The sequence below is a fragment of the Chenopodium quinoa genome, unplaced genomic scaffold, assembly GCF_001683475.1.
Source record: "Chenopodium quinoa cultivar QQ74 unplaced genomic scaffold, ASM168347v1, whole genome shotgun sequence".
NCBI lineage: Eukaryota > Viridiplantae > Streptophyta > Magnoliopsida > Caryophyllales > Amaranthaceae > Chenopodium > Chenopodium quinoa.
The window spans coordinates 745,224-771,379 of record NW_018745170.1 but is presented as its reverse complement, the minus strand read 5'-3'; the positions used below and the strand labels follow the sequence as shown (position 1 = coordinate 771,379).

Below are 26,156 nucleotides of genomic sequence, written 5' to 3'. Positions count from 1 at the left end.
ATGAAATTATTGTTAATGAGATGATGATGACATAGAATTATTTATTTGCATTAATTTTCAATTAAAGTATTCAATCTTTACCCTAAAGTTATGATAGCCTCATAAGTAATAAAACCAAAAGCATGTCGTCCTTGAGCCCTATCGATCTCTATTCAAGATACAAAAAGGCCAAGACCTTTGATGGCCCCCTCTAGTAAATATTCATACTCCGTACATAGTACTTAAGTATGAATTTCCTGAGTTCGTGGTTATATATTCTAGGAAGAAGTAGTGTTGTTATGTATAGGTAGTTGCATAACATGGCAAAGTTCTAAATAGAGGGACAAAGAAATAGGAAACGATATTGGTATGAGTATGTACCACAGAGTTGTAAATTACCCCCGATTATGCATCTGATTTTATATACTCGTAACAATTATGCCTTTAGAATAATATAATTTTGTGGGTACTTTTTTCGTTTAATGAATAGTTTATTAATATTCAATTGTTATAATTTTCACTTATTGATAATTAAATACATTATCAGTCAAAATTTTGCATTGGCATACGTGCACAACGAAACGTTTCACTTATTTAAATATGAAGGGAGTAGTTTAGTCAGGTATAACAACTATATATATCCATGGAGATCAATGAAATCAATCAAAACAGAGAGAATGAAAGAACATAGGAGAGAGAAATTATGTAATGAAATTGATTTGAGAAGAAGAGAAGAGAAGAGAAAAGAGAGAATTAAGAAATTAGGAAAGTTTTAAAATGAAGAAGGAAAGTTTACCCTAGAAATAAGTGAAGAACATTGAGAAAGGTAGAGGGAAGATACGTGAAATGCATCATTTAGTAGCTGGTCCAAATAAAATAAGGCTAAGCATGGTTCACCTCATAAAGGGCCCCCTTCGCATTGTCAAAATGCATAGCCCATTAAATCAGATTGAGTTGACTTGTGTGGAGTTTAAACGTTAAAACTTAATAGAGATAATTATTCTTACTTTCCTAAAATAAATATGGGATATTCTCTTCGTTCCATAATATAATTACCACATTACTTGACTTTTATCTTAGGGCTTATGTTTATTTTATTTTTTGTTTTATGAAAGATATATCAATATATTCAACAATTCAACACATCAGAAACAACCAATTAAATTTTATCCACCCTTCAAAATAATTAAATTTTATCCAAATAAAAAAAATTCAAATAAGGTTGAAAAGGTCAACGCCTCTTCCTATCCTAGGTGGCAGGATATTATTGGTTGATAACCTAATGCGTAATTTGCTCCCCACCTATTTTCATTTTTTTTTTAAAGAATTAGATTTAGTTCAATTATAATATTTATTACAACATTTAAGGAATTAATTAATCAAAAGACAGCAAATACTCTTTCTCTGATCCCCCTCTCTTTATTTGTTTTCAATCACCTCTCCCACCTTTCTTATTTGTTTGGCTTCTTCATATATTTCTCATTTCTCTAAACTTCTCTTGTTTTTGTTATTCTTTTTCATCAATGGAGATTTAGAGCTTCATTTGTTTGTTGATCTCAACAAAACCAAGAAATTTTTGAGATAAGAGGTACTTATATCTCGTAACACCCTCTTTATTATCTATTTGTTCATTGTATTCATGTCTTAAAACTTTATTATTACGTCGTATGAAATAAAAAAATAAACCCCAAACCTCCTATTTCATCTCCTCAGGCATATTCTTCCATTTTTTGAGAATTAGGCCTACCGAGGAGGATCTAGCTCTTTTTAGTATGTTGCAAATTTTGCATAGTTTTAATATTATCCTTTGAAGGAGCTTACGTACGTTTTGTTTGTGATATGTTTTGATGACTTTAAAACTCACATGTTTATGAATAAGGTTGTTGTTTGAATAACATTTCTTAATGCATCCAAATGTACAATGATCATTAATCTCCATCTTATTTTATCGAACAATTTTTATTTTTTTAAAACATGCATTTTACTATTAAATGTTGAATTTTATGTTAAAATGTGACAACTATGTTTCAATCGTATGGCCTAAATTCCATTGATTTTGTTACTTTTTTTTTTTTTCTCAATACCAAATGACCAATGCTGAAACAGGATCAATCTTTGTGCATGACTTATTCCTCTTTTTTGACTTTGACAAATTGATTGCTTTTATTTAGATTTTTTTTTTTTCACTATAATTGATAGATTAATGCACCAATTTCATCATTCCATAAAAGTGATGCAATATCATTTGTATTGTAAAGGTGCAATTTTTGGAATGAAAACAAATTATGCTAACAGATTTGTTTCTCTATATGGTATTAGAAAATGTTATGATGGATGTTTGTGCCATCCAAGAAATGGACTAATAACAAATCACAATAACTTAGCCACTAATAGTAATAAATTACAATGAAAAGAATATTGGTGTCGCTTAAATAAGAAAAACTCCCCAATGTCTTGAATTCTTGATACATGATTGTTATATGTATGTACTTAAACAATTTTTTTAGCGCAAAAGCGCCAATAAGTGTTTTCCTTGTAAAGAAATACGGAGTTAATAGTATGAATTGATCATTTAGTGTGTAGGATTTCATTCATTGTATGAAAAGATTTTCCTATCAATTTCCTCTTGTCTTTCCTTGCGAGTTTCAAAATATGTGAGCTATATTATAAAGAATCAAACTTAAGAGTTTAAGCTCTCAAAGTAGTAATGGTCAGGAGCTTAAGACAAATTTATTTGTAAGTATTTATATTAAAAAGACATGGTTCAAGATAGCAAGATTTTACCATAAAAGTCATGAAATTATTATATACACTTGGGAATAAGCTAGGTGCAGTTTCTCTCACTTGAAAAAATAAAAAAGCCATGAGTTCATGAATATGATATGTGAGTAATTAAATGTGAGGGAGTGCACCTAGAAGGCTATAGTGAGGTACACCCAGGTGCATAATAGATGCTCTAAAATAAATATGTGCAAACAACTAGGTGTGCAACCTATGCCCTCAGGACAAAAGGAAGATTACATAGCCCATCAAAATTTATATCATTTTAAATTTATAGTTCTGTTTGTAGGTGTGAAGCATGATAATGCATAATTGGTCATCATACAACAACTAACAACCAACATTCGAAAATCACAAAAAAGATTTTTAAGAACCTGATTATAAATGGTCAAAAAGCATAGTAGTGGTAACCATGTATATATATTCTTTTCAGGAGAAAAATGAATGTCAAAGTTGATCATGTCTGCCTTATTCTCCAATTTATTTATTTATTTTCTGCATTGACCTTCATTTATATATTTAAACTGGTTTATTATACTGATAATTCTTCTTGTATTAATTTTATTTTTAAAAATTAAGCTACTATATATATGCAGGTTGAGTTTAAATTTGATAATTAAAAGGGAAAATTCATGGCAACATTAAGGGGAAATGGTGGAGGAAAGGAAATAAAGAGGGGAACATCATCTCCTTCAAGTTCTATTATCAAGAAATCTCCTAAACCTTCATCATCTAATCCAAGTGATGAAAAAACCAGCTCAACTACAGACACCAGCAAACCTGTCCCTAATTATCTCAAGCCTACCATGAGCTCGAGTCTTGACTTTTCCAGGATTCCTAAGAAATCAAGCACAGAAGTCTCTGCCCAAAAACCGGCTCTCAATAGGAGGAGGTCCTTTGAGCGCCCCCCACCTGCATCCCAAGTCAATAAGGCCATTCGCGGTCCCCCTGCAGGAACTCGTGACATTAAGCCTCAACGATCAACTTCTTTTTCGAATAAATCAGTCACTCCCTCTGAGTCTTCCTCCTCCTCTACAAAGTCATCCTCAGAAAAAAGCTATGCTAGGACCTCAAGCTTGAAGGATAGGAAGGTAGGACCGCAGATGAGTAAGTCTTGGAGTATCAAAAAGAGTACATTGTCATCACCAAGTACCAAAAGGGGGCCTACATCATCATCTTCCTCTTCTACAAAGAAGCCTCCTAGAAGTGTAACTTCGGAATCAAGTGTAGATTGTGAGAGTCGATCAGTTGATCGTTTGGTCATTGAGGATGAGTTTGTGAATATTGATGATAGTGAGGTTCAGTCTCTTCCAGAGATGTCAGAGATGCCTGATAGTAATAGTGAGCTGGCTGATCCTTCTGATGTAGAGGTGAAGGAACTCGAACATGTTGAAGAGGATCCAAAGGAAAGCATTGTGGAGGAAGATCATCAACCTCATCATGAGGATAAATCGACAGTTGTTGAACAGGTAATGGAGGAGCCTGCAGCAGTATTGGAGGAAACTGCAGCAGAACAGAAGAGTGAAAAATCCGAAGATCAGAATCAGACTGTCGAAGAAGTATCAGTTGATGATCAGCCAAAGGTTGAGCCTGCAGAAGAACAGAATCTGGCAGAGGGTGCAGAGGATTACGAAGATGACTCTGACATTAAGGTACTAGAAGTGGATCCCCCTGAAATAAAAGTCGAAGAAACAAAAAAGGAAGATGTAGAGGAACCAAAGGAGCCAGAAGCCGAAAAGGAAGAGGAAAAGGAAAAAACAGAAGCAAAGGATGAGAAGCTGGTAGAAGAAGCTGTTAGCAGTCCGCCTGCAGATACTGCTGCTGCACCAGTAAAAACACAGGCTTCTGCGGCCGAAAAGAAAGATAAGCAAGATTATAATAATGTGATTGAAGAGACTGCAACTAAGCTTATGGGAACCAGCGGCTCAAAGAGGCCGAACAAGGTTTTGGCCTTAGCTGGTGCATTCGAGACTGTCATTTCTTTGCAAGACACTAAAAAGAGCTGATCATCATCATACTTATAGATTGGAGTCGATTTCGAGTTGCTGGGGAGTGAGAAGAAGAGAAAAGAAATTGGTTTTATTCATTAATTAATTTGTCAATTACATTTTCCCTTTTATTGTTTTTCTTTTACTGGATTAGACCAGCTGTTATTGAGGTTGGAAATTAATTGGGAAACAGTTTGCTTTGCTTTTGTACAATGTCTTCCTTCTTAATTTCAATTTTTGTTCTTTTCATCTTCGGTTTTTTATTAAAAAAAACTTTTCATAGATTATTGCAAGGAAAGACAAAAATAACTTAGAAATTCATATATAGTGAAGAGTCATGAAATTTTTACTAGTCTTTTGTATCATTGTATGTTTGAATTATGATCAGTTGAAATGAAAACATTTTTGTGATTCTGCAACTCCTTGACTTGGATTAACTCCTACATTGATTATTAATTAGCAATATATATTTACAAGACAAATAACATAGCTATTAAAACAACGGGATCAGGGAAGAAACAAGGAGAAAAATCGAATGCAAGAAATGATGAAGAAACAGAAAACATATGTATGTGGTTCACCAACAATGTGTTAGCTATGTTTACATACAGCGGAAAACAAATTTTAAGGCATATCAACACAGGGTAAATTATAAGGATGACATATCAAAAAAAATGACAAAAGATCTACATTCATACATATATTTATATATAAATATATCCCTTTACTAATAATATAACAGTATACATATGCATAATCTAATACTGTATTTTCTCATAGTATTCAGGAAAAACAAATCAAAAATTCATATCCTAGAGTTTGTAACACTATTCTCCAAATTACTATTAATATTGTCATTATTATTGCAATATCTAAGCTCCAAAGAAATCTGTCTTTCCATCCGAAGTTGACGATGAAAATTCTCAATAAACAAATCAGCCCTTCTATCAATATCTTCAGTACCATAGTTATTATAATTCATCCTTCCCAAACTTCTAAACGAACACAAATCGCGCCTATTATCACTACCATTACTTTCTCCATTACATAACACATCTTCAGAACATCCATTGTATATTCCTAACTCATCATTAAAGCTCAAATGACGAGTGTAACGTCTTCTAGCACTCGATGGAGCACGTAGGATCGAGATCAAGCTCCATTGGCTATACTTAAACGTCAAACTTAAGATAACATTAAGCTTCTTAACAGCCCTCCTTAGCTTGTTTAGCAAAGACCATTTCTTGGTAGCATTGTTATGAGTCATTTTTGTTAAGTAATTTTTTGTGTACAAGCTAAGAAGTAATGGAATATATATAGGATTACATAAATAAGAAAGAGAAAAGTTTGTGAAAGAAGTTACTCGGTTTAAATGAGAGAAGCGTGTTGAAAATTGATTAATAGAATAATGAGAGAAGTTGTACTTAGATTGAAGGGGGATTTATGTGTAACTGATTATTAAAGTGAACGTTAAGAAATAAATAAAGGGTTGCCACATTTTCTTTATATTGAGAGCCTTGTAAGTTTCAACCTTAATCTCAATGCAAAATCTTTCATTTTTTTTCCTTGATTTGCGAAATTACTGTTTGATTGTTTGGTAAAACTACACTATGTGTAATCAATCTTAGATATGATGAGGGTTTAATTGTAATAAGGAATTGAAGTAATAAGGCTTAAATATTAATAGGGTATTTTCATTTTTACCACCTTCAAATAATGACTTTGTCGAATTTACCACCTCCAAAAAAAAAAACATTTACTTTACCACCTCATAAAAAAATTAAACATCAGTTTTACCACCTCATCTGAGCTCAGGTGACGGAAAACGCTTGTGGGGCCCAGCATAACGGCTAGTTTTTGATTTTTTCCCAAATTTCTCTCGATTTCCCTTTTATTTAAACCTAGTTCTTCATTTGTACACCAAATTCTTGCAGATTGGAGATTAATTTTTGCGATTTTCTTCACAAATCAGTATTTTTGGGCAACCTTAACAATCCCAAACCCTCTAATTATCAAACAATCAATTGAACTCCTCGACAACAAGCATCAAATAGGTAAGCCATTGTCGTTAATTCTCTAGCAATTTTCGTGATTTCTGTTGTAATTTTTTGGCAATTCGTTGCGTGATTATGTTGCATTTGGTAAGAGTAATTGAAATTGGGCGTTTTGTGAGGTCAATTAAACCCCAATTTGAATTAAAATACTTAGGGTTCATGTAAGATTAAATTAGATTGGGGGTTTTTGTTATGTGAATTGGCTACTGAAATTAGGGTTATATTATGGTGATTGTGTTCAAATACAATTAATTTCATTCTTGTACTTACTGAATTTCAGAAGGGAATGTCTTCAGTTAGCATGTCACCCTCAAAGGAGAAAAAATGCCAATGTGGAGTTCAAATGTCTAGGCTGACTGCTTGGACTAGGGAGAACCCAGGACGCAAGTTTAGGACCTGCAAATTCTATGATCCTGTGACTGAGTCAAGGGGGTGTAAAGCTTTTGAGTGGGTGGATCAACCAGATGGAACACCTTGGCAAACAGAGGTGATTAACAACTTGCTACTGGACAAGTAACTAATGAAGGGAGAGCTGAATGACATGAAGAGGGAAGTTGATGATGTTAGTGGACAAAGGAGGTGCTTGCTCAATGAGATTGATAGCTTGAAGATGAAATGCAAAGCTCTTAGCTCAGACAGGAAGAAGATGATCAAGGAAGTGCATGGCAGCAATGCAACAACAAAGAAAATGCTCACAGCACATGCTATTGTTGTGTTTTGTTGTTTTGGTTTGGTACTGGCTATGTATTTTAGATCTTAGGTTCATTTAGGAATGCTTAGAAACAAAAAAAATCCCCAACTTATGTTGTGTTTTGTTGAATTATTATGTGTGGATGTTGGGATGACATTTCTTGTACTACTTTTAACAACATCAATGAGAAATGGAACTTTTTGGTAGAAACATATCACAATTCGTATTAGTACTTGCAACACAATGTTTAAAATTGTTTTACATTGGCTGAGACAAAAGTTAAGGCACCTTTGTGCAAAATCATTGTTCAACTATCATTGTTCAACTACCAAATAAACTTGGTTGTCTATTACAAAATACTAATGAGTAGACCTAGGGTCACAGTTGATTGAGATCCTTGTCCTTCTTGCTTGTCATTACATGAAGCTTGGACCTGGTCTGTATTTTGACTTTGGGAGGAGTAGTTGTTGGCACTCTTGTGGGCTGACTCAGGCTCCTGTTGCTCCTGGTAACAGGCTGAGTTGGCAAAGGCTCTGTTCTTGTTGCAGGCTGGCTTGACACAGCAGTTGCAGGTGCAGCATTACTTGACCCAGCCTGTGCTGTTGTTGGAGGCTGATAAGAGGTACTAAGGCTTAAATATTAATATAAGTAATTAAAGTATAGGAACCACACTATATTTTGAGACGGACTTATTTGTAATACGACATGTTATATAGGGTCGCAAGTTGTATAAAACTTCTAGATAAGAATCATATGATAATAGTTATTAATGATTCATAAATGTTTTTCTTGTGTAATCAAATAATACTCATAGTTCCGTATACTTCTAGAATATCTGAAAATTTTGTGATTAGTTTTGGCAAAATATTCATACTAAAAACGAGTCGATAGAGTGTAATTAAATCAATTCCCATAAAAAAATTTGATTTGTAATATTCTTAAAATTAGAGGTTCGAATAATGTGACAATTATTTAAGTAACGACAAGATTATCAAAAAAAAATAAAAAAAAATAAAAAAAATAAACAAGATGAATGATACTGTACTCCATAAATATACATATATGATATACCTTAGTCCTAAAGAAAATCAATACATCATGCTGATGTTGCTCGACTAAAATTAGCTCAAAAACTAACGGCTAACACCCCCAAAATTGTTTGGATAACAGCAAATTTACTACCTTTTAGGCTACTTTCCCCTCTTTCTTTCCTTCTTTCTATCTATAACTTTCATTTTTTGCTTAAGATTTTTTATTGAACGTGATGTACGCAAAATAAGACATGGACAACCAAGACATTCTCATACTTTGGTTATGTTTGTAAGAATCAAATATCTAAGTCATCATACATCCCCATCTTTACTTTCATTTACTTCTTTTATTTTATTTTTTTGAAAGAAAAAATTTATTGGAAAAAATTATTTACTTCTTTATTATTAACAATTTGCTATAGAGAAAAAGTTAAATATCAAGTGTTACTGTATGCATTGGCATTTCATCCTAGAAAAAAAGGATGAAAAAAAAAGAAGAAAAAAAAAAAAACAAACGTTCACACAATCACACTTGGAGATTGAAAAAAAATAAAAAGCCTCATCTCACAATAAGTTCTTGCAATACTTGTTAGATATTGCCGAAAATCATACATCAAACTAGTCCGATTTCACAGTGAAAAAACAAATTTAAACCATGTTGAAATGGATTTCTTAATTTGTTCATTTCATCACCCTTTAATTAAAAGATTAAACCATGTTGAAACGTTATAACTATATGTAGGTAAACCTTTTGTTTTATGCCAATGATTCCTAAAATTACTTAGCTTGAACTACTAATTGTGTAGATGATTGCAAAATGTTACAGGAAAAGTAAGGTATATTATGAGTTTATGAAGGTCTTACATATAGTGAAGAATTTTGTTCTGACAATTTTGAAGCAGGCTTATTAATAAGCTTGTGTAATTGCTCAGAAGTAAACACTCCAACAGGCCTAGAGCCGGAAGAACTGTACATGTTGCTATATGTTACAACTATCACCATCTCGTACCGTTTCTCCAAGATTTGGTCAATCACACGGCCAGCGGAGGTTGAGGCTGCTACATAAGGAGGGCTCTTCATCATTGCTGATAGTGGTTTATTTAGCTGCACCATCAAATCAAACACACAAGTAAAAATTAACAATGACGAACTCTGAAAGTAGCACTGAACCACACTATGTATGAATACTATCCATAGACTTCCCAGTAGACAGGTTCAGAGCAAGTGACTCAAGGCTAATATAACATTTTAGGACAGCATCATATCTAAGTTTTTGATACAGAGTACTTAAGAGGTCACAAAAGTGACCTGACCTGACCTAAACCCAATTGTACTGGATGACGCAACCCAAAAGATTAGAATGGATGAGCTTAAACAGATAGACAAATCAGTGAAAGTTTTCACACAAAAGTAACATACATCTGTACAGTCTTCGCGGTGCAGTAGTCCCACACAATTGCCCCAATCATCTATGATCGGCACAACTGATTCCTCCAGGAAACGCATGGTCACTTCCTTGAGCATTAAGGTAGCTTGTAGAGGGCGAGCTTCTTCAAATGGAATCATGATACTTTCCACTGTATCATCTACTGATACCTATTAGCGGAAAGAGTTCAAACACGTGAAGCACAGGTGAGTTAGCTAGCAGCATTGATGTACAGGAACGGTGAACTATCATGAATTTCATGATCATTCATGTTCATCATCCCCTTTAGGTAACCAAAGGCATCACCGTTCAAAAGTTACAACAAACACAACTAAATCTATGCCTTTAACCAGTAGACACAAACACACACACACACACACACACAAAAGCTAAAGATGACATAGCAATAAATAGATAATAATAATAATAATAATAATAATAATAATAATAATAATAATAATAATAATAATAATAATAATAAATAATAATAATAATAATAATAATAATAATAATAATAATAATAATAATAATAATAATAATAATAATAATAATAATAATAATAATAATAATAATAATAATAATAATAATAATAATAATAATAATAATAATAATAATAATATGCTTCATGAGTTTAGTTCTAGTCTCTTCAAGTTCAAGTTTAGGATTTGACTGAGTTGTTAAAATTAATGCTGATACTTTGTGGCAACTGTCTTCTGTAGGCGTGGCAAGTGATCATACACAAATATGGATATGAGGAGCTGTTCAAGAAAGTATACACTCCTAATTTTATGTATTGCTTCTGTAGAGCTTCTCCTTTATTTTATACTTAGTATGAATCATATGTTTCTACCAAACAAAAAAAGTACAACTTTCTTCATTTGAATATGTAATAATGTTTCTGTGTCATATCAATATATCATTATGACAACTGACTATTAAGACAGTTCTAGAGTATCAAACTGCTCGTATAAAATCATAAATAGCTTGTAACAGGCCGGAATAGAGGAGGGGGTGGTGATACCTACTGGTTTTGCATTTTGGGGGTGATATTTTTTAACTTCGTAAAAAACAGGTGGTAAATTCAACCATTGGTGTATTTGGGGGTGGTTTTTTAAAAAATTTCCTAAATAATAACTACGATCATCAATGAAGAGGAACAAAAAAATCCTAACAAGAAAATACTTCTAACAATATCATATTAGACTAAAGAAACTTCTATTCTACTCGTATTTTTCTTTTTCATAAAAAGTCAATAATGCAGAAGGCCGAGTCAAATAACCAAATCTACATAGAAAGTACAGTAATCCCAAGATTCCCAATTCCCAAGAATGAGTGAAGGAGAGAAGCACAACATACCTGGGGCAGAATATAGGGATAAAATATGGACCGGTCAAAGCCCAACAAAGCCTCAAGGCGTACAGCAGCCTGCATTTGCATAGACATCAACATAGCTAGAAAATAAGAAAAGTAATAGCTACGAATCAGAGATGTCTAACTATATTTAATAACAGTTTCTAGAGAAAGAAAATAGAAATTATGATGTGAGGTATTAATCTATTGTAGGATTTTTTGTTAATAAGAAAGGTATATGAAATGTGTTACTGAAAAATATATATGCATGCCATGCGGAACCCACTCATTCACTTAAAACTTGCCATGTCATTCACTCAGCAAGAAACATGTGCTACAACCGACAATAAAAATTTCTTATTGTAGGATTTGAACATGGGATCCGGACCAACAAGACCTAAATAAGAAGTCTTACCATCTCAGCTTAATATCAGCTATGCTTGGTGAGTGTTAATACATCCTCTGTTTATTTTCCATTGCAACTTTCTACTTGTCAATGCATCACTTTAAGCATTAATAACTTTCCACTAGGTATTGATTGAAAGACATTATAAATTTGTTAGCAAATAACTTGGCAACTGTATGGTTTCAAACAGATAAATATATGTTTTGGATAATGATCAACAAAATACAAAAGCCAAACTCAATAATATGACTTCCAAATGTTAGGGCCACACACTAGTCAAGATAAATTGCAGGAAATGATTCAGCCCAGAGATGCTCACCCAAAAATTTAACTTATACACCCGCCCCTGCCCCCTCGGTACTCCCTCTTTAGTAAAACCCTGTTTACCCATATAGGGTTTGGGTGAATAAATTAGTACAAAAGAAAACATAATTTTAGTAATACTCACCAGGCCACCAGGACTTGTCCAAGATAGTCCTTTCCATCTAGCATTAACATTTGAAAGTATCTGTACAGCAACTTCAACCTGACAAGATACAAAACCAGAAGCAGAGTAAACAACTATATGTAGGATGGTATAAAAGGGAAGAACATCTATTTATGGGAACTTTCTTCTCAGTAAGAGCAAAACAAATATTCTGGGATCAGTAACAGGGCATAAGAACCTGGCCAGCATTTAAAGCAGCTTCCATTAGAAAGTGATCAGCTGCTTCCTGAGTTGCAGGAGTGATGGTTCCTGAGGTATCCAGCCACATGCGATTGTGTAAGTTCTCCACCATCAAAAAATCACCAATGTGAGCCAAAGCACGCATCAAGGAAAGATAAAGGTGAGGCTTTGGCCGCAGATCTGAATTTTCTCCTGCCTTCTTTAATATCTTCCCGAAAACACATAGAGCACCTAAGAAAGCCATAAATGTTTACTTGTCACAAACTAATTGTATATTACAACAGGAAACTATGTCTCCACGTCAGAGGAAACCCAAAATCCAGGAACAACATACAGCTGTTCAGCAAACAACAGATTTCTCTCCCTCGCCCCCAAGCCATGTGCAGTAAACCAAAATGGTAACGATTGAAGACATGTTTTACTCTGTTTCATGACAAAAGGTGATGATTTTAAATTCCACAAGTATTCTTGGTGATATCATCGCAATTGTAATTTTTTCATTAATCAAGCTCTCTGTCATTGTCTAGTAGCAACTTTCCTGTTTCTATCAGATTCCAGCTTGAGGAATAGTCCAATTCAGGGGACCACTAAAAATATTCAGCCAAGGTCAGCAAAGGCAGAATTTGGAATATTGTTGGAAAACTTTAAAAGGTCCCATGAGGGCAACGACTAAACAATAACCAATCCTATAAGACTTTCAAAAACCAATATGACAAGAAATTGGACAATGGCTAAGGTATAGTAATTATAGCATCATAAGCCTCTAAGCCTCTTTGCTTTGGGGCAAGGGTTTAATATCCATCTTAATTACTTGGCTCCTCACATTCCTGTCCCATCTCTCCATTTATAACAGATACTAGATCCTATAGTTCACTCTTTATGCTACAATCTGTATACAATTTACTAGCAATGCTTACAACAGCCCTGTGTAGACTTTATGACTGCAGGTCTTGGGAGGATCAACAATATTTGATTGAGACTGGAGACCACAATGTATGAGAAAAACAGCCCAGTGTAGTCACACTAATTTTCACTCTAGATCTTAAAATTTGTTGAACAGAAGGTGGTAATGTTTTGTCACCAAATCCTGGTTTTTTTAAGTATTATAATAAGCCTAGTGACAGCAGAACTTTTCAAATTTGGTTTAAATCATACCATTGATTAAGCTGCAGCTTAGCAGAGCATCAACAAGTGCAGTATAGGCAACTCGGTCAGTAGAAAACTTTTCAGAAGTTTGCATTTCCATCATTATCTTCTGAACCAGATGGATATCTTTAGCAAGTGCAGCACCCTGTAAACAACAATTGTAAGTAGCAACGATACAATTGAAAACTATATCAGGAGTAAGAGTAATGGCCTCGCATAATTTTTATTTTCCAAACACTGTGGTTAGAGTCATAAACAGCACAATTATTATTAACTAGACCAAACAACACTTACAGTCTAGAAAACACGGAAGAATTTCCAAAACAGTTATATAAGGTAAGTTTACTGACCTTCAATAGAGTAGTATATGTTACATTATCCGGAAAGTGATAGTCAGAATTGTACTTCAGTGCAGCATCCTGAAAAAGAGGGGAGATATGAGTAACTGGTTGCATACTCTCAGGCTCAGCATGATATTGAGGCTCTAAACTGGCCTTTCAACACTTTCTTAAGACCTTCATTTCCTCCAAATATTGCATTGCAGAATCCAGTTTTTCTGTCTTCACTGCAGCAAGGATAAGCATATTATAGGTAAGCTTATCCGGTTTTAAGCCTTGGCGTAACATCTCATTGTGTACAGTAAATGAAGCCTCGGGAGAGCCTGAACTTATGTATCCCTGAAAGAAGAGGGGATGGTTATTGCCAAAGTAGGAATTTATTAATAAGTTTATGGCTAGTATGTACTTCGAATATATTAAAGACATTGTCCGGTTAAAATAAAAAAAAGTAAAGAGTGCTAAAACAATAAAGTAAGAAACAAAAGAAGGAACATAAAGCATATGTAAATATTCCTATTGCATTAAGAAGATAATTTCAGTATCACACCTTCATTAACAAGTTGTATATCAAGATTGAAGGGCCCCCACCTTCATGGAACACAAATCCATAGCGTGCAAGAAGACCATTGGCACGGCGTAAGTCTCCTGCAGTAAACTATTGAGAACATGAACACGTTGTCCAGGAATTTCTTAACGCAAACTTATAGCATTTGTCATTTTTTTCAAGTTCATTTACAAGTTTTACAGGTTATTATCTTATTAAAATTAATATTTAGCAAGAAAGATGGTTTCTCCAACTGGGAAGAGCTGACGCAGTAAATCATAAATTAAGCCAATAGCAAAGTATTCATTAGAAAATTAATGGTGCTCCATTAAACCAGCTGCCTCTGTTACCCTCTCACAAAGTCACATCTCTGTAAGTTTCCACAAAAAGAAGAAAATGAGCAAGGAAATATTTCTGTAGGTTTAAACTCTCAAGGTATCCCCACTTAAGCTATGCTCTAATAACAGAAAAAATTACATAAGAGGAAACATACAGTGCATTTTAACCTTTGAGAATTTTAGAGTTGAAATGGTCAGAGAAACACAAAGCATTGAATTCCAGCAAGTTAGCCCTTAGAATTGCCTTTCCATCGGTAATAAAAATAATTTGTATGTACTAGTGAGTCTGTCTATGGATTACAGAAAGTTAGACTCAAACTCATACAAAAATTAAAAACTACAGGTACATCTACCATCACTAGGCCAACTTTGGGGGTAAAAGGCAAGAATTTTATAAGATAAAAAGGGGAAGAACTGTTGAATATCTTAAATTGCATGAAATACTACCTGCATCAAGAAGAGCATTAAGCAAACCATGGAGAAGCGATGCTGATAATTCTGGATTCCCAACGGCACTACCTCGCTCCACTGCTTCAAGGAGTTGAAATGCTTCATCAATTCGTCGAGCTTTACCCAAACCCTTCAGTTAAATCAAAATGTATTCAGGGAATCCATGTTTGATAAGTTATACACATATGGTCTGTTAAGGAATCCCTCAATCATATTTCAGATCTTTAAATCAGCTCCATATCGCATCTAATTGAAAGATTTTCCAAAAACTAACACACTTGAAAACCATAAATCCATCATGTAATAATATTTCCCAAAGGGTCACATATATTAAATATAAGCAAGGGACATTCAGAATTTCAGACTTAATTTTATCAAAGTTATAATACTTGGTATTGCCTGGTTCTTCATGTTTTATTTTCAAAACTTCCTATAAGTGTGTAAGGACACACAGTTTCACAAGAGACATCAATTCCAATATATATATATATACAGCATTGACCAAAGAAGTTTTGGCCCAGTGGTCAAGACTGAAATATCAGATACCTTAGGTCCCGTGTTAAAGTCCTTATACAGATCCGTGGCTTAACATGTAATCATGTCATCACGATCAAGGTATACACTTCAAATTTGACCTACCTCGCAACAATGTCACATCATAAACCTTCATCTCCCACCTCCGCTACCCCCATCCCCACTAAAAGAATGGAGAGCGCATCCCTTGATTCCCTTCAAAAAACCATTGGATGCATCATGCATGTATGGTTTAGACATCAAGCAACATAATACTCCTACCTAACTCGTACATTTGAAAGACTTCAAGCACCCTAACCCTCAACAATGTAACCACAAATTGTATTAAGTTTACATACATAAAAATAGGGTCAAGGGCATTCTCCCTATAATTTCTCGCTTACTACACTTCAATCAGGAGCAAGGGTAAGAGAACAGATTTCAATCAAATGGGACGAGAGGCAGACTAAGGTAGATCATCCACCAATCGACTTCAATTATTATTTCATAATTTGGTATCATGTATTATGCTTATTCAAATGCCGCAATTTATAAACATCGAACCATAGAGTTACTTAACAAGATCATCTCATGACCAGAGATAATTCTATGAAAGGAAACTACTTTATGAGTCAATTGGTATACAAGATACAACCATGAAATGATCAACCTTGGTGAAGCAACTAAAACAGACCATAAAATTATATGACATAAGTAAGATTCAATACCTTCAACAGAGTACCATAAGAGACACTATCAACACGGCAACTCCTTGACTTAGACATTTCATCAAACACCTTCAGTGCAGAATCAATATCACCACAATGAACACAAGCCTCTAACACCGCATTCATCACAATTGTATTAATCCCTCCATATCTTTTTTTCGCTACCTCAATTTCTTCAAAAACCTACACAAAAACAGCCCAAATCACAAAAATTACAATAAACCCGCATCAAATTACAAAAAACCCACTTTAAATTTCAACTCAAATTTCACATTTATCCCAGAAAAAAAAAAACGGAAATTCACAAAAATTGAGAACCTGATTGAGTTGCCTGCGACGAGTTAACTGCACAATACGAGAAGTAAGACGCTTGAGATTGGATTTGCGGGGTTTTTTAGGAGAAAGATTATTGAAGATTGGAGAAAAATGGGTATAAAAATGATGATCATTTTGGGAAGAAATAGAGGGAAAATTGGGGAAATGGGTTGGAAATTTGCTAATCTGAGAATGCATTTTATGAAATTGAAGCTAACCCATTACCCATAATCGGAATGTGAAGAAGTTTGGAGAAACAGAGATAGGAGAGAATCCGGAGAAGAAGATAATGCTGATGAAATTGGCGGGGAATTGTGGGGTCCAAAACACCTTTGCTCAACTGCTGGAGTCTAGTGTTTAGAGTCTACTGTGCTGATGATTTATGAACCAGAAAAATTAAGATTTTAATTTGGAAAAGGAAAAATTGCCGAAAATAATCCCAACTTTCCTTCAGCTGTCCAAAATAATCTTAATTTTCGATTATTTTTTAATAATCTTAACTTTATAATCCATCCGCCTAAAGACAATCCAACCAATCATTCAACTTGTTATTACAAGTTATCAAACACGTGTCATTTTATTATTGGTTAGAAAAAAATTTAAAGCAGAAAATAAAAAATAATAAAAAAAAAACTCAAAAAAATAATTAAATCAAAAAATAAAAATAATATTAATATAAAATAAAAAAAACCAGAGCCTTGAACTCAGCCACCCTCACTGCCACACACCCAGCCTAACCCCCTGCCTCCAAGCGCCGGCCGCCGCCAGGACACCCTCCCCTCCCTCGGCGCCGGCCCAACCACCCTCCTGAAATGTAAGCCTTTACTATTTGATCTCGTTTTGGTCATAGTTGCCCATTGTTCGTATAATCGATTAATTTCATAATTTCACTCACATTCTGAATTGGTGTAGAAAAGTCTGAACACCATCTTGCTGCCATATATTTTCCTTCATATCACTTGATTATTCTGGAATTGTATGACATCAATTGAGCATTTGAGCTTCAATTTACTTGAGCAATTAAGATATCTCGACCAATTGCGCTTCTATATATCACTTCAGAGAGCTTCAACCAATTGAACTCTCAAGTCGACATACGCTCTCCTATAAGGTGGTCCTGCGCCGAAAAGGGGAGGGGGATTGAGTGGCGTCGGCCGGAGGGGAGGGCCCGCCTAAGGGCGGTGCTAATGGATGGTGGTGGTTTTTTTTTAATTAATTAGTTAATAATAATAATACTAATAGTATTAATATTAATAATATTTTTATTTTTATACATTAAACCTAAACAAAAAAATAAAAATAAAAATTTACACATGGTAACATTTATACATTAAACCTAAAAAAAATTACTTGTTTAACAAGTCACCGGTCACTTGGGACTGTTTTGAGCGATTTAAGTATAAAGTTGGGATTATTAAAAAATAATCGAAAGTTGGGATTATTTTGGACAAAGTTGAGATTATTCTTGGCAATTTTTCCTTTGGAAAAATATACTTTAATTTTTTATAGAAAGATAGCTTGGGCATTCATTAAATCAATTTCCGACCAAGCCATTAAGGTTTGAGGAAACGAACCAATACATACATACTACCTCTGTTTCGTATTATCTGCAATATTTTCCAAAAACGCATGCTACACATTATCTACAACAAATCAAACGTTTCCTCTTTTAGTAATTTTTTTATTGTGTAAATTACCACTATACCCACTTAATTTTACTTAACTTCAATAAACAACATATTAACTCTTTAACCCAAACTAATTTATCCATAATTAAAACCCTAACCCACATTCTCTCCCCTCCCTCACAACCACATCCACCACCAACGTCACCAATTTTTCTCTCTTCTCTCTCTCAACCACCACCAGCAGCAACACTCTTCTCCCTTCTCTCTCTTCTCTCACAACCACCACACCACCACCACCACTTAGATCAAGACGCCGCACCTTTAACCTTCACCCTTGCCAGTTCACCGCCGCCTCTTTTTCCCTTTTCAAAGTCGCCGCCCCTCATACAGTCTATCAAATTAAGACTCGCAATTTGGGAAAGGTGAAATTCGATAGTTTTTTTAAGCAATAAGGGATGAGGTATTGGTGGTGCTACCTTTCAAATCTTGGTGGTGGTGAGGTGGGATTTCTATTCGTTTCCTTGGTGTTGGTGAGTTAGGGTTTCAAATCTAAATTAGTGGTGGTTAGTTAGGGTTTCAGTTCGTTGGAGGTGGTAAGGTGGTTGTTTCGATTTGTTGGTGGTGGTTGGCCTGGTTACGTGGGGTTTTGGTTCGTCGGCAGTCACTGGTGACGTGGGGTTTCATTCGTTGCTGGTGGCTGGTTACATGGGGTTTTGATTCGTTGGTGGTTGCTAGTGACATGGGGTTTTGTTCGTTGGTGGTGGCTGATGACGTGGGGTTTCGATTGGTGGTGGTGCGAGTTGGTTGGATGGGTTTTGGGTGGTTGTGGTGGGGTTTCAGTTATTAGTGGTGGTGAGAGGGTGGTTACAAGGTGGGTGCTGGTGGTGTTTACTTTCTCTCTCATCCAATTAATCACATGCCTCTTTTTTTTTTTACAGATCTTTGCTTAAGAAATTTTGTCTTAGGTCTTATGCAAGCTATTTTGTTGCAGATAATACGAAACAGAGGTAGTATTTAGGATTACAACTTGTATCCGACCTTGCTTTCATGTGAGCTAGTGAGCTACAATATTACATGTTGTTTAAATATGGGGAAAAAAATGAACCAATACATAGATATTCAGAATTACTGCCTGTCTGCCTCCATTGAGCAGTTCTTAATGCATATCTTATAAGCAACATTACATATAATTATTGTATTAAAACTTTTAAAGGTTAGCTAATATTTCGGAGTTATGCATTTAAAATAATATACCAAAATTACACAGGAATATGCTAAATTGGCACAATTCATAGATTAATTCAATCTAGCTTGATGAATATTTTTGGTTAAAGAGTATTCTACTAAATTAACACCTTTCAGAGTTAATTGTTAATACAATCTAGAAGTCAAAGCATTAAGAATGATGATTCTGATGAACTGATGATAGAGAAAGATAAGGCAATGTAGGATTTGATCCTACAACCTTGATATCACGAAAAACATGAAGGTTAAACCTTTGAAGGTAAGCTCCTTGTTTGATAAAAGCCATGAGGCAAATTGCAAATTTAATTTTTTTTTTCTTTTTTTTTTTATTAAAAAAAATTAGATATGGCTTGCATATGAAACCAGCCTTTTGAAAATATAAAGTGCATAAAGTGTTAGTTACACACTTACATATATTACAAGTGACCTAGTGAAAGGATTAGGTTAATTAAGATAAACGAGTGATTAAAATTTTCAAACAAAATTATTAAAAGACTAGCTCATTACTCAACTAACAGAGCTTGTTATTTACGCACTCAACATATATCTTTGACAAAATTATTGTAAAGGAAACATAAGATGGAAATCATGGAATAGAATTGAAAAATGATAAACTAAAAGGTCAAAATCCCACTGCCCTTATTAGTATTACTTGTATTACGAAGCATTATTATTATTTTAGTTCAGTTTAGTTTATTTAGATTTGGATTCATTCATTGCAACAAAATATAACCTATTTAAGTGTTTATGATGCACAAAATTAAGGGATTTGTTAAACATCGCCCACAAATTACTACATAAAGCCCACAAAATTCACTTGGTTTCCCAAAATTGCCCTTGACCTTAAAAAAAACACTCACACTCTCATCACTCACACTCTCATTGCTCATCTTCTTTCAATCTCTCTAAAAAAAAAAAAATTCAAAATAACGGCAATGTCGAGGCGGCAAGGCAAGGAAGTGGCGGCGGCGGCGGAGGGAAGGATGTCCCAAGGTGGAAAGGTATAATTTAATTAAAAAAAAAAAAAAAAAAGGGGGAAACCGCCGTGAACGCGGTGGGGCGCCCTGGCTGGACGCCCAGCCGGCGGTGGTGGCGCCAGATGAAGACGCCGCCACCAGTTGGCTGGCGCCTGGGCTGGACGCCACCGCCACGGTTGTGGCGTTTAGTCTAAGCGCCGCAGCCGTAGCAGTGGCGTCCAGCCCAAACGCCAGCCAACTGGTGGCGGCGTCTGCATCTGGCGCCACCACCGCCGGCTGGGCGTCCAGCCAGGGCGCCCCCCCAATTTTTTTATTTTTTTATTTTTTTAAATTTTTTTAAAAAATTGTTTTTAAATTTTTTTTTTTTTTTTTTGTAATATAATTTTGAATTGTTTTTATATTTTGTTGTTTATTTTTATAAATTTTTTCAATTTCGTTGTATTTTTTCTACGTTTATATTTTGTTTACTATTATTTGTTTGTTTTTAGTGTATTTGATTTGCGATGATGATTATTTATCGTATAAATTTTTGTATGTTTATATATTTTAAAATTTTGTGTAGGGTCGTCATGGTGGGGGGAAGAATATAGAGCTTCTTAGTAGAAGTTATTCAGTGGAGAGGTCGGGGCATAGACATGTCAGATCCCGTGGTATTTCGGCCTCAGTTCGTAGAGAACGGATCCACCGTCGGGATGAGGATGACGATGACGATGATGATGCTGAGGAGGGTGACCAGGAGGAGGAGCAGGAGGAGGGCGCAGATGAGGATGAGGATGTGGACGATGGCAGTGGACCGTATGATGATTACGGTCCATTCAGTCAGAGGGTTGATGACATGTACGAGACGCATATGGTGGAGGTGCGTAAGGGTAGGGGTGGTAGGTTTGTTAGTAGATCTGGCACATCATCTGCGTCCACTGTCTCTGGGGCAAGCAGGAAACGGTCGAGGGCGGGTAATGATTCTTGGGTTGTTAGGAGTGAGGTGCCCGGTGGGCCTGTTGACGGGAGTGTGATTCCTAGCTTTCTAGGACACATAGCTGCCCGTATTTGGGAGGACCAGGAGAGGCCTTCAGTTACGGGGTTGTTGAAATGTCATACCCGGGAAAAGACTTGTAGTTTTTTGCGTACATGGGCTGAGGCCTGGCCGGCGGAGAGCGAGATGTTCGAGCGACTGGAGGGAACTGGGGTGAAGCACGTTCCTGCCACCATGCACGATAAGATTGACAGTACGCTGATCACGGCTTTCATTGAGCGATGGCAGCCGGATACAAACTCTTTTCACCTTCCGTTCGGTGAGATGACGATCATGTTACATGACGTCGAGGCCATTCTGGGGAATCGTGTTGAGGGTAAACGACTTTGTGCTGTGGCTGATGCGGATCAGGCAGATTCCCTGGCGGAGTTGTTGGCGGTGGACAGGGCTGCACTGTACACCGAGGCGCTAGGTGTTTGGGAACACGGAGGTGTGAAGATCGCATCTGTGTTGCAGCGGTGTTTGTACCCGAGTGCACGTAGGACGCCCGACGCACAGCTGAGTGCTTATGTTTTCTACTCCTCGGATGTACCTTGTTTCCGGATAAGAGCGGCGGAAACAAGCTCAGGCCACGCGACATCGTAGAGGCGTGTGACCCCGACAGTGTAGGCCAGTTTTCCTGGGGATCGGCTACGTTGGCGTATTTGTATCGCCAACTAGGATTTGCGAGTCGGGCTGACGCGGCAGGTATCACTGGGTGTCTGACTCTATTGCAGACTTGGATATACGAGTATTTTCCTGCATTGCGACCACATCGTGACCCAGTTCCTATTGATGAGGGGATGCCGCGTGCTTGTGCGTGGAGTCCCCGCTCGGAGAAGAAGTCCGTTGACCGCCTCCGATCGATACGGTTATTGATGGACAGGCTGTCCCCCTTAGAGGTAACGTTTATTTATAGAGTCTACATTTTATTATTTGCACATATTATATTCATGTTATTATATTTTATATGTTGTAATTGTATAGGTGAACTGGATGCCTTTCGGCCCGAACCCTAGTGTTAGGGTACCCAGGACCCTGTACACGGGACTCATTCAGTATCGTGACATCGTCGAAGCGTACATGCCCCAGCGTTGTCTTCGCCAACTTGGATTTGTCCAAGTTGTCCCTCCTCCCCCGGCGTGCCCGATGAAGGCGGTCCGACCTGCATCGTCGAGGGAGTACGTCGTGGAATGGCCGGATATCATGACCGGGACGTGGGACCAGTTTCCGATGGTGGCTCGATTATGGACAGCGGAGTTGCAGCGGCCGCCCTCTGGGGTTACTCCCATGTGTGACCATTACTACATGAAATGGTTCAACCGGTATTCGCACCCGAGGTTGATCGCTGATCTCGACCACAGCGATGATGATTATGTGCCACCGCCTACTGCCACGGAAGCGGTATGTCTTTTATTATATTTATCGTTGTCTTTTAATTAAGTTTTATTTGTTGTTATTGTATTTCATCTTCTGTTTTTTGTTGTATGCAGTGGATGGGAAAGATAATGCAAGACGTTCAGAAACTCTCTCTTGAGAAGGACAGCATGAGTGCAACAGGGAGAGCTGTTGTTGATAGTCTGGAACAGACCCTTGCGCAGTGGGAGTCGTCGTCGAGGAGGGATTACTGATGGTTATTGTATTTTATTTATAGAGCATTATGTTGGACATTATGTTGTAAAATTGTAACATTTTAGATTGTTCTTTTAGCTTCCAACTTAAACATATTATCAGTGCTGTTTTTAAATTTTGATATAACCGTTCGTGAACATGTCATGAAGCACATGAGTAGCGTCACGAATAATAGAAGGATGGCTGGAGGACACTCGGTCGTACATCGAACGGAACTGCTCCAACTCTTCCTGTTCACGGTCGGCCGTTTGATTGTCTGCATGCTCACCAATAACAAGCGTCCTCCAGAATGAATGGACCTGATCAACATGTAACGACGCCCTTTCTTCTGTAATAACGCGATGAATGGTGCATGCGCAAGGTAATCCATGAGTTACTGAAATAGTACACCCACACCAAGTATACACTTCGTCAGCCAAGTCCCTCACCCTGTTCAGCTCAGTGAGAATCAACCCCAAGCAGTAGTGCGACACACGACCATGGAGAATCTTAAATATAAAATGGCTATACATCGTACCATGTCGTCGTCTGGAGTCCTCTAGAGAGTTCCTGATGTCGTTCTTCTGAGTTTCAATTGACTTGTTCAGTCTAGCGAACAGTGTATCCAAAGCAGCGGTCGATGAATCAATCCAGTCCTTGGTAGCTCTATGAGCGCTCTCAACTCTACATGTTGTAGTGTTCCCAAAATGAAGTACCTGGTTTGTCCAATATTTGACAAACTTTTCCCTATGAGGGACCCATTGATGCATCACATAGTCCACCAGTGCCGGACACCACTGGTACGAATCCCTGAAGTTAGCCAATGCTCGCTCATACGCTTCCTCTGTGGTAGCCTGTAGGATCTTCCGCCACTTACCATTCACCAATCTCTCTGCCATTTCCAAATTCTTGTTGAAAAGGTTGTAGGCTTTCACTTTCACGCAGTTGTTGATGTGCCATGTGCACAATAAGTGGTTCGATTCGAGAAACAGCTCTGCTATGGGGGCAAAGAGACCTCCCTCACAGTCGCTGACGATGGCTGCTGGATGAACATTAGGCCCGATGTAGTTTCTCAGCTTCTCCAAAACCCAATAATAACTTGGAGCCGTCTCATCCCTGATGATTGCATGACCAATCAGAAAGTTCTGGTTCGTTGGAGCCATCCCAACCATCTCAACCAGAGGGAACTTGTACTTGTTTGTCTTGTACGTTGAGTCGATCAAAATCACAAATGGCCAAGACTTGATCATATCAGCACAATCAGGATGCACAAGGAAAAGATGAGTCACCTCCGCTGTATCTTCATCAGAATCAAACCAGAACAGGTAACCACGTGATTGTGCCTGGTGTAGCAGCTGCTGTATAGGGTTCCTTCCCTCTGACCGTTCAAACCTGAGTTGCTGTCTGACGTTGTAGATGTGTCTTCGGTTTGGATGGTCTTCTGGAAATTTCTCTAACACAGATGCTAATATTTTAGCAGGCTTCACTTGAGCATCACTCATTTCTTTCACAACTAGTTTCGCAGCAGGACTTAAGCCGCTCAGTTGTCGATGACCCTCTTCATATACTATCATCTCATGGTTGTGATACCCCCATTTAGAGTAACCTATCACTTCCCAACCGTCACGACTCCGTAGTTGTCGAACCTTTACTCTGAACTCACACCCACAACCTTTCCGCTTTGTGTCAAACCGAGTGGCTGTACGAAAATCTCTTTCTTCTCTTTTGCGATAACGGTCACATCTCAAAATGCGATCCATTCTACCATCCCGTTGAGATTTATGAGTTGCTACTACCAAGCAAAATCCAGCTGCAATTGCAACCTGTTTTGCCCAATCAATCGCCTGTTGAGCTTCTTCGAATGGACCATCATGTCCAAATATCTCACTGTAATCATTTCCGTCTCCACCATATTCCTGCATCAATTATATATTACAATAAATACATTTAACGGATAATACATTTAATTTCTATATTTCCACATAATTAACACAAAAAAAAACATAATTATATATAATCAAACTTAATTTTTATAAAAACCCAATTCGAATTTTCAAACTAAATTTAAAAATATACCATTTCGAATTTTCAAATTTAATTTTAAAAAAACCTATTTCGAATTTTCAAATTTAATTTACAAAAAACCCATTTCGAATTTTTTTAAAAAATCATTTTCGATTTTTTATTTTCACAAAAAAATTAAATAAAAAACAACAACAAAATCAAAAAGGAAAAAATAAAATTTAATTATTAAAGGTGGCGTCTGCCAGGGCTGCCACACCCACTGGACTGGCGCCTGGCAGGGCCGCCTCACCCAGTGGAGTGGCGTCTGCCCAGGACGCCAGTCTGGTGGTCTGGGCGTCTGGGCTGGACGCCACTCTGGTGGTCTGGGCGTCTAGCCTGGACGCCACTCTGGTGGTTCTGGCGTCCGGCTTGGACGTCCAGGCTACGGTTTGGGCGTCCACCCTAGGCGACGTAGCCACTACGACGGTAAATCGTGAATTTTAGCGGTCACTTACCTCGTTTTCCGTCGACGACGACGTACCTCCGGCGTCCCCCGCATCTCCGGCCTGCCATCCGGTCTCCCCCGACGAGCCAATACGGCTCCACATTTTTTACACCGAGATTATCTCAATTTTAGCAAAAGGGCATAATGGTCAAATCATAACATATTTGTGGGCTTTATATGGTAATTTGTGGGCGATGTTTAGCGTTTCACAAAATTAATGAAGTGGGTGGTTGTTTTAAAAGCACTTTTTGTATATTAAGCTCGTATATATGTGCACCATTTGGCTAGCCTGTGAGATAGATGTCTGATTGTTAGAGCAGTCACAATAATGAGGAAAATTAATGAGGAAATTTTTCCTCATGAGCATCACAACAATGAGGAAATCAGTTTTGAGGAAAAATGAAAATGAACAGTAGCAAGTTGGCCCCA

The 26,156-nt window shown here is 36.8% G+C and overlaps 3 protein-coding genes across 5 annotated transcripts; 1 reads left to right on the top strand and 2 right to left on the bottom strand.

Moving 5' to 3' along the window:
- The first annotated feature begins 953 nt into the window (after positions 1 to 953).
- Positions 954 to 5,092, top strand: LOC110710402 (nucleolin-like). The gene is made up of 2 exons (XM_021888696.1): positions 954 to 1,567; positions 3,357 to 5,092. Exon 2 carries the CDS (start codon positions 3,393 to 3,395, stop codon positions 4,764 to 4,766), a length of 1,374 nt encoding a protein of 457 aa, XP_021744388.1. The 5' UTR covers positions 954 to 1,567; positions 3,357 to 3,392; the 3' UTR covers positions 4,767 to 5,092.
- A 295-nt stretch (positions 5,093 to 5,387) lies between these two features.
- Positions 5,388 to 6,082, bottom strand: LOC110710398. Its single transcript, XM_021888693.1, has one exon. The coding sequence runs from the start codon at positions 6,013 to 6,015 to the stop codon at positions 5,554 to 5,556; it is 462 nt and encodes a 153-aa protein (XP_021744385.1). The 5' UTR covers positions 6,016 to 6,082; the 3' UTR covers positions 5,388 to 5,553.
- A 1,662-nt stretch (positions 6,083 to 7,744) lies between these two features.
- On the bottom strand, positions 7,745 to 17,947 carry LOC110710166 (pentatricopeptide repeat-containing protein At5g10690-like). 3 transcript variants are annotated; one of them, XM_021888427.1, is made up of 13 exons: positions 16,749 to 17,931; positions 16,431 to 16,613; positions 15,187 to 15,319; positions 14,405 to 14,502; positions 14,035 to 14,196; positions 13,870 to 13,938; positions 13,529 to 13,664; positions 12,372 to 12,604; positions 12,155 to 12,232; positions 11,307 to 11,375; positions 9,944 to 10,120; positions 9,389 to 9,628; positions 7,745 to 8,105 (listed from the first exon to the last, which is right to left on the bottom strand). In XM_021888427.1, the coding sequence occupies exons 1-13, from the start codon at positions 16,941 to 16,943 to the stop codon at positions 7,872 to 7,874; spliced, it is 2,007 nt and encodes a 668-aa protein (XP_021744119.1). In that variant the 5' UTR covers positions 16,944 to 17,931; the 3' UTR covers positions 7,745 to 7,871. The 3 variants fall into 3 exon arrangements, with proteins under 3 accessions (XP_021744119.1, XP_021744121.1, XP_021744120.1); XM_021888428.1 differs by having other exon boundaries at positions 7,933 to 8,118; positions 16,749 to 17,947; XM_021888429.1 differs by lacking the exon at positions 16,749 to 17,931 and having other exon boundaries at positions 14,405 to 14,512; positions 16,431 to 16,564.
- Positions 17,948 to 26,156: the final 8,209 nt, after the last annotated feature.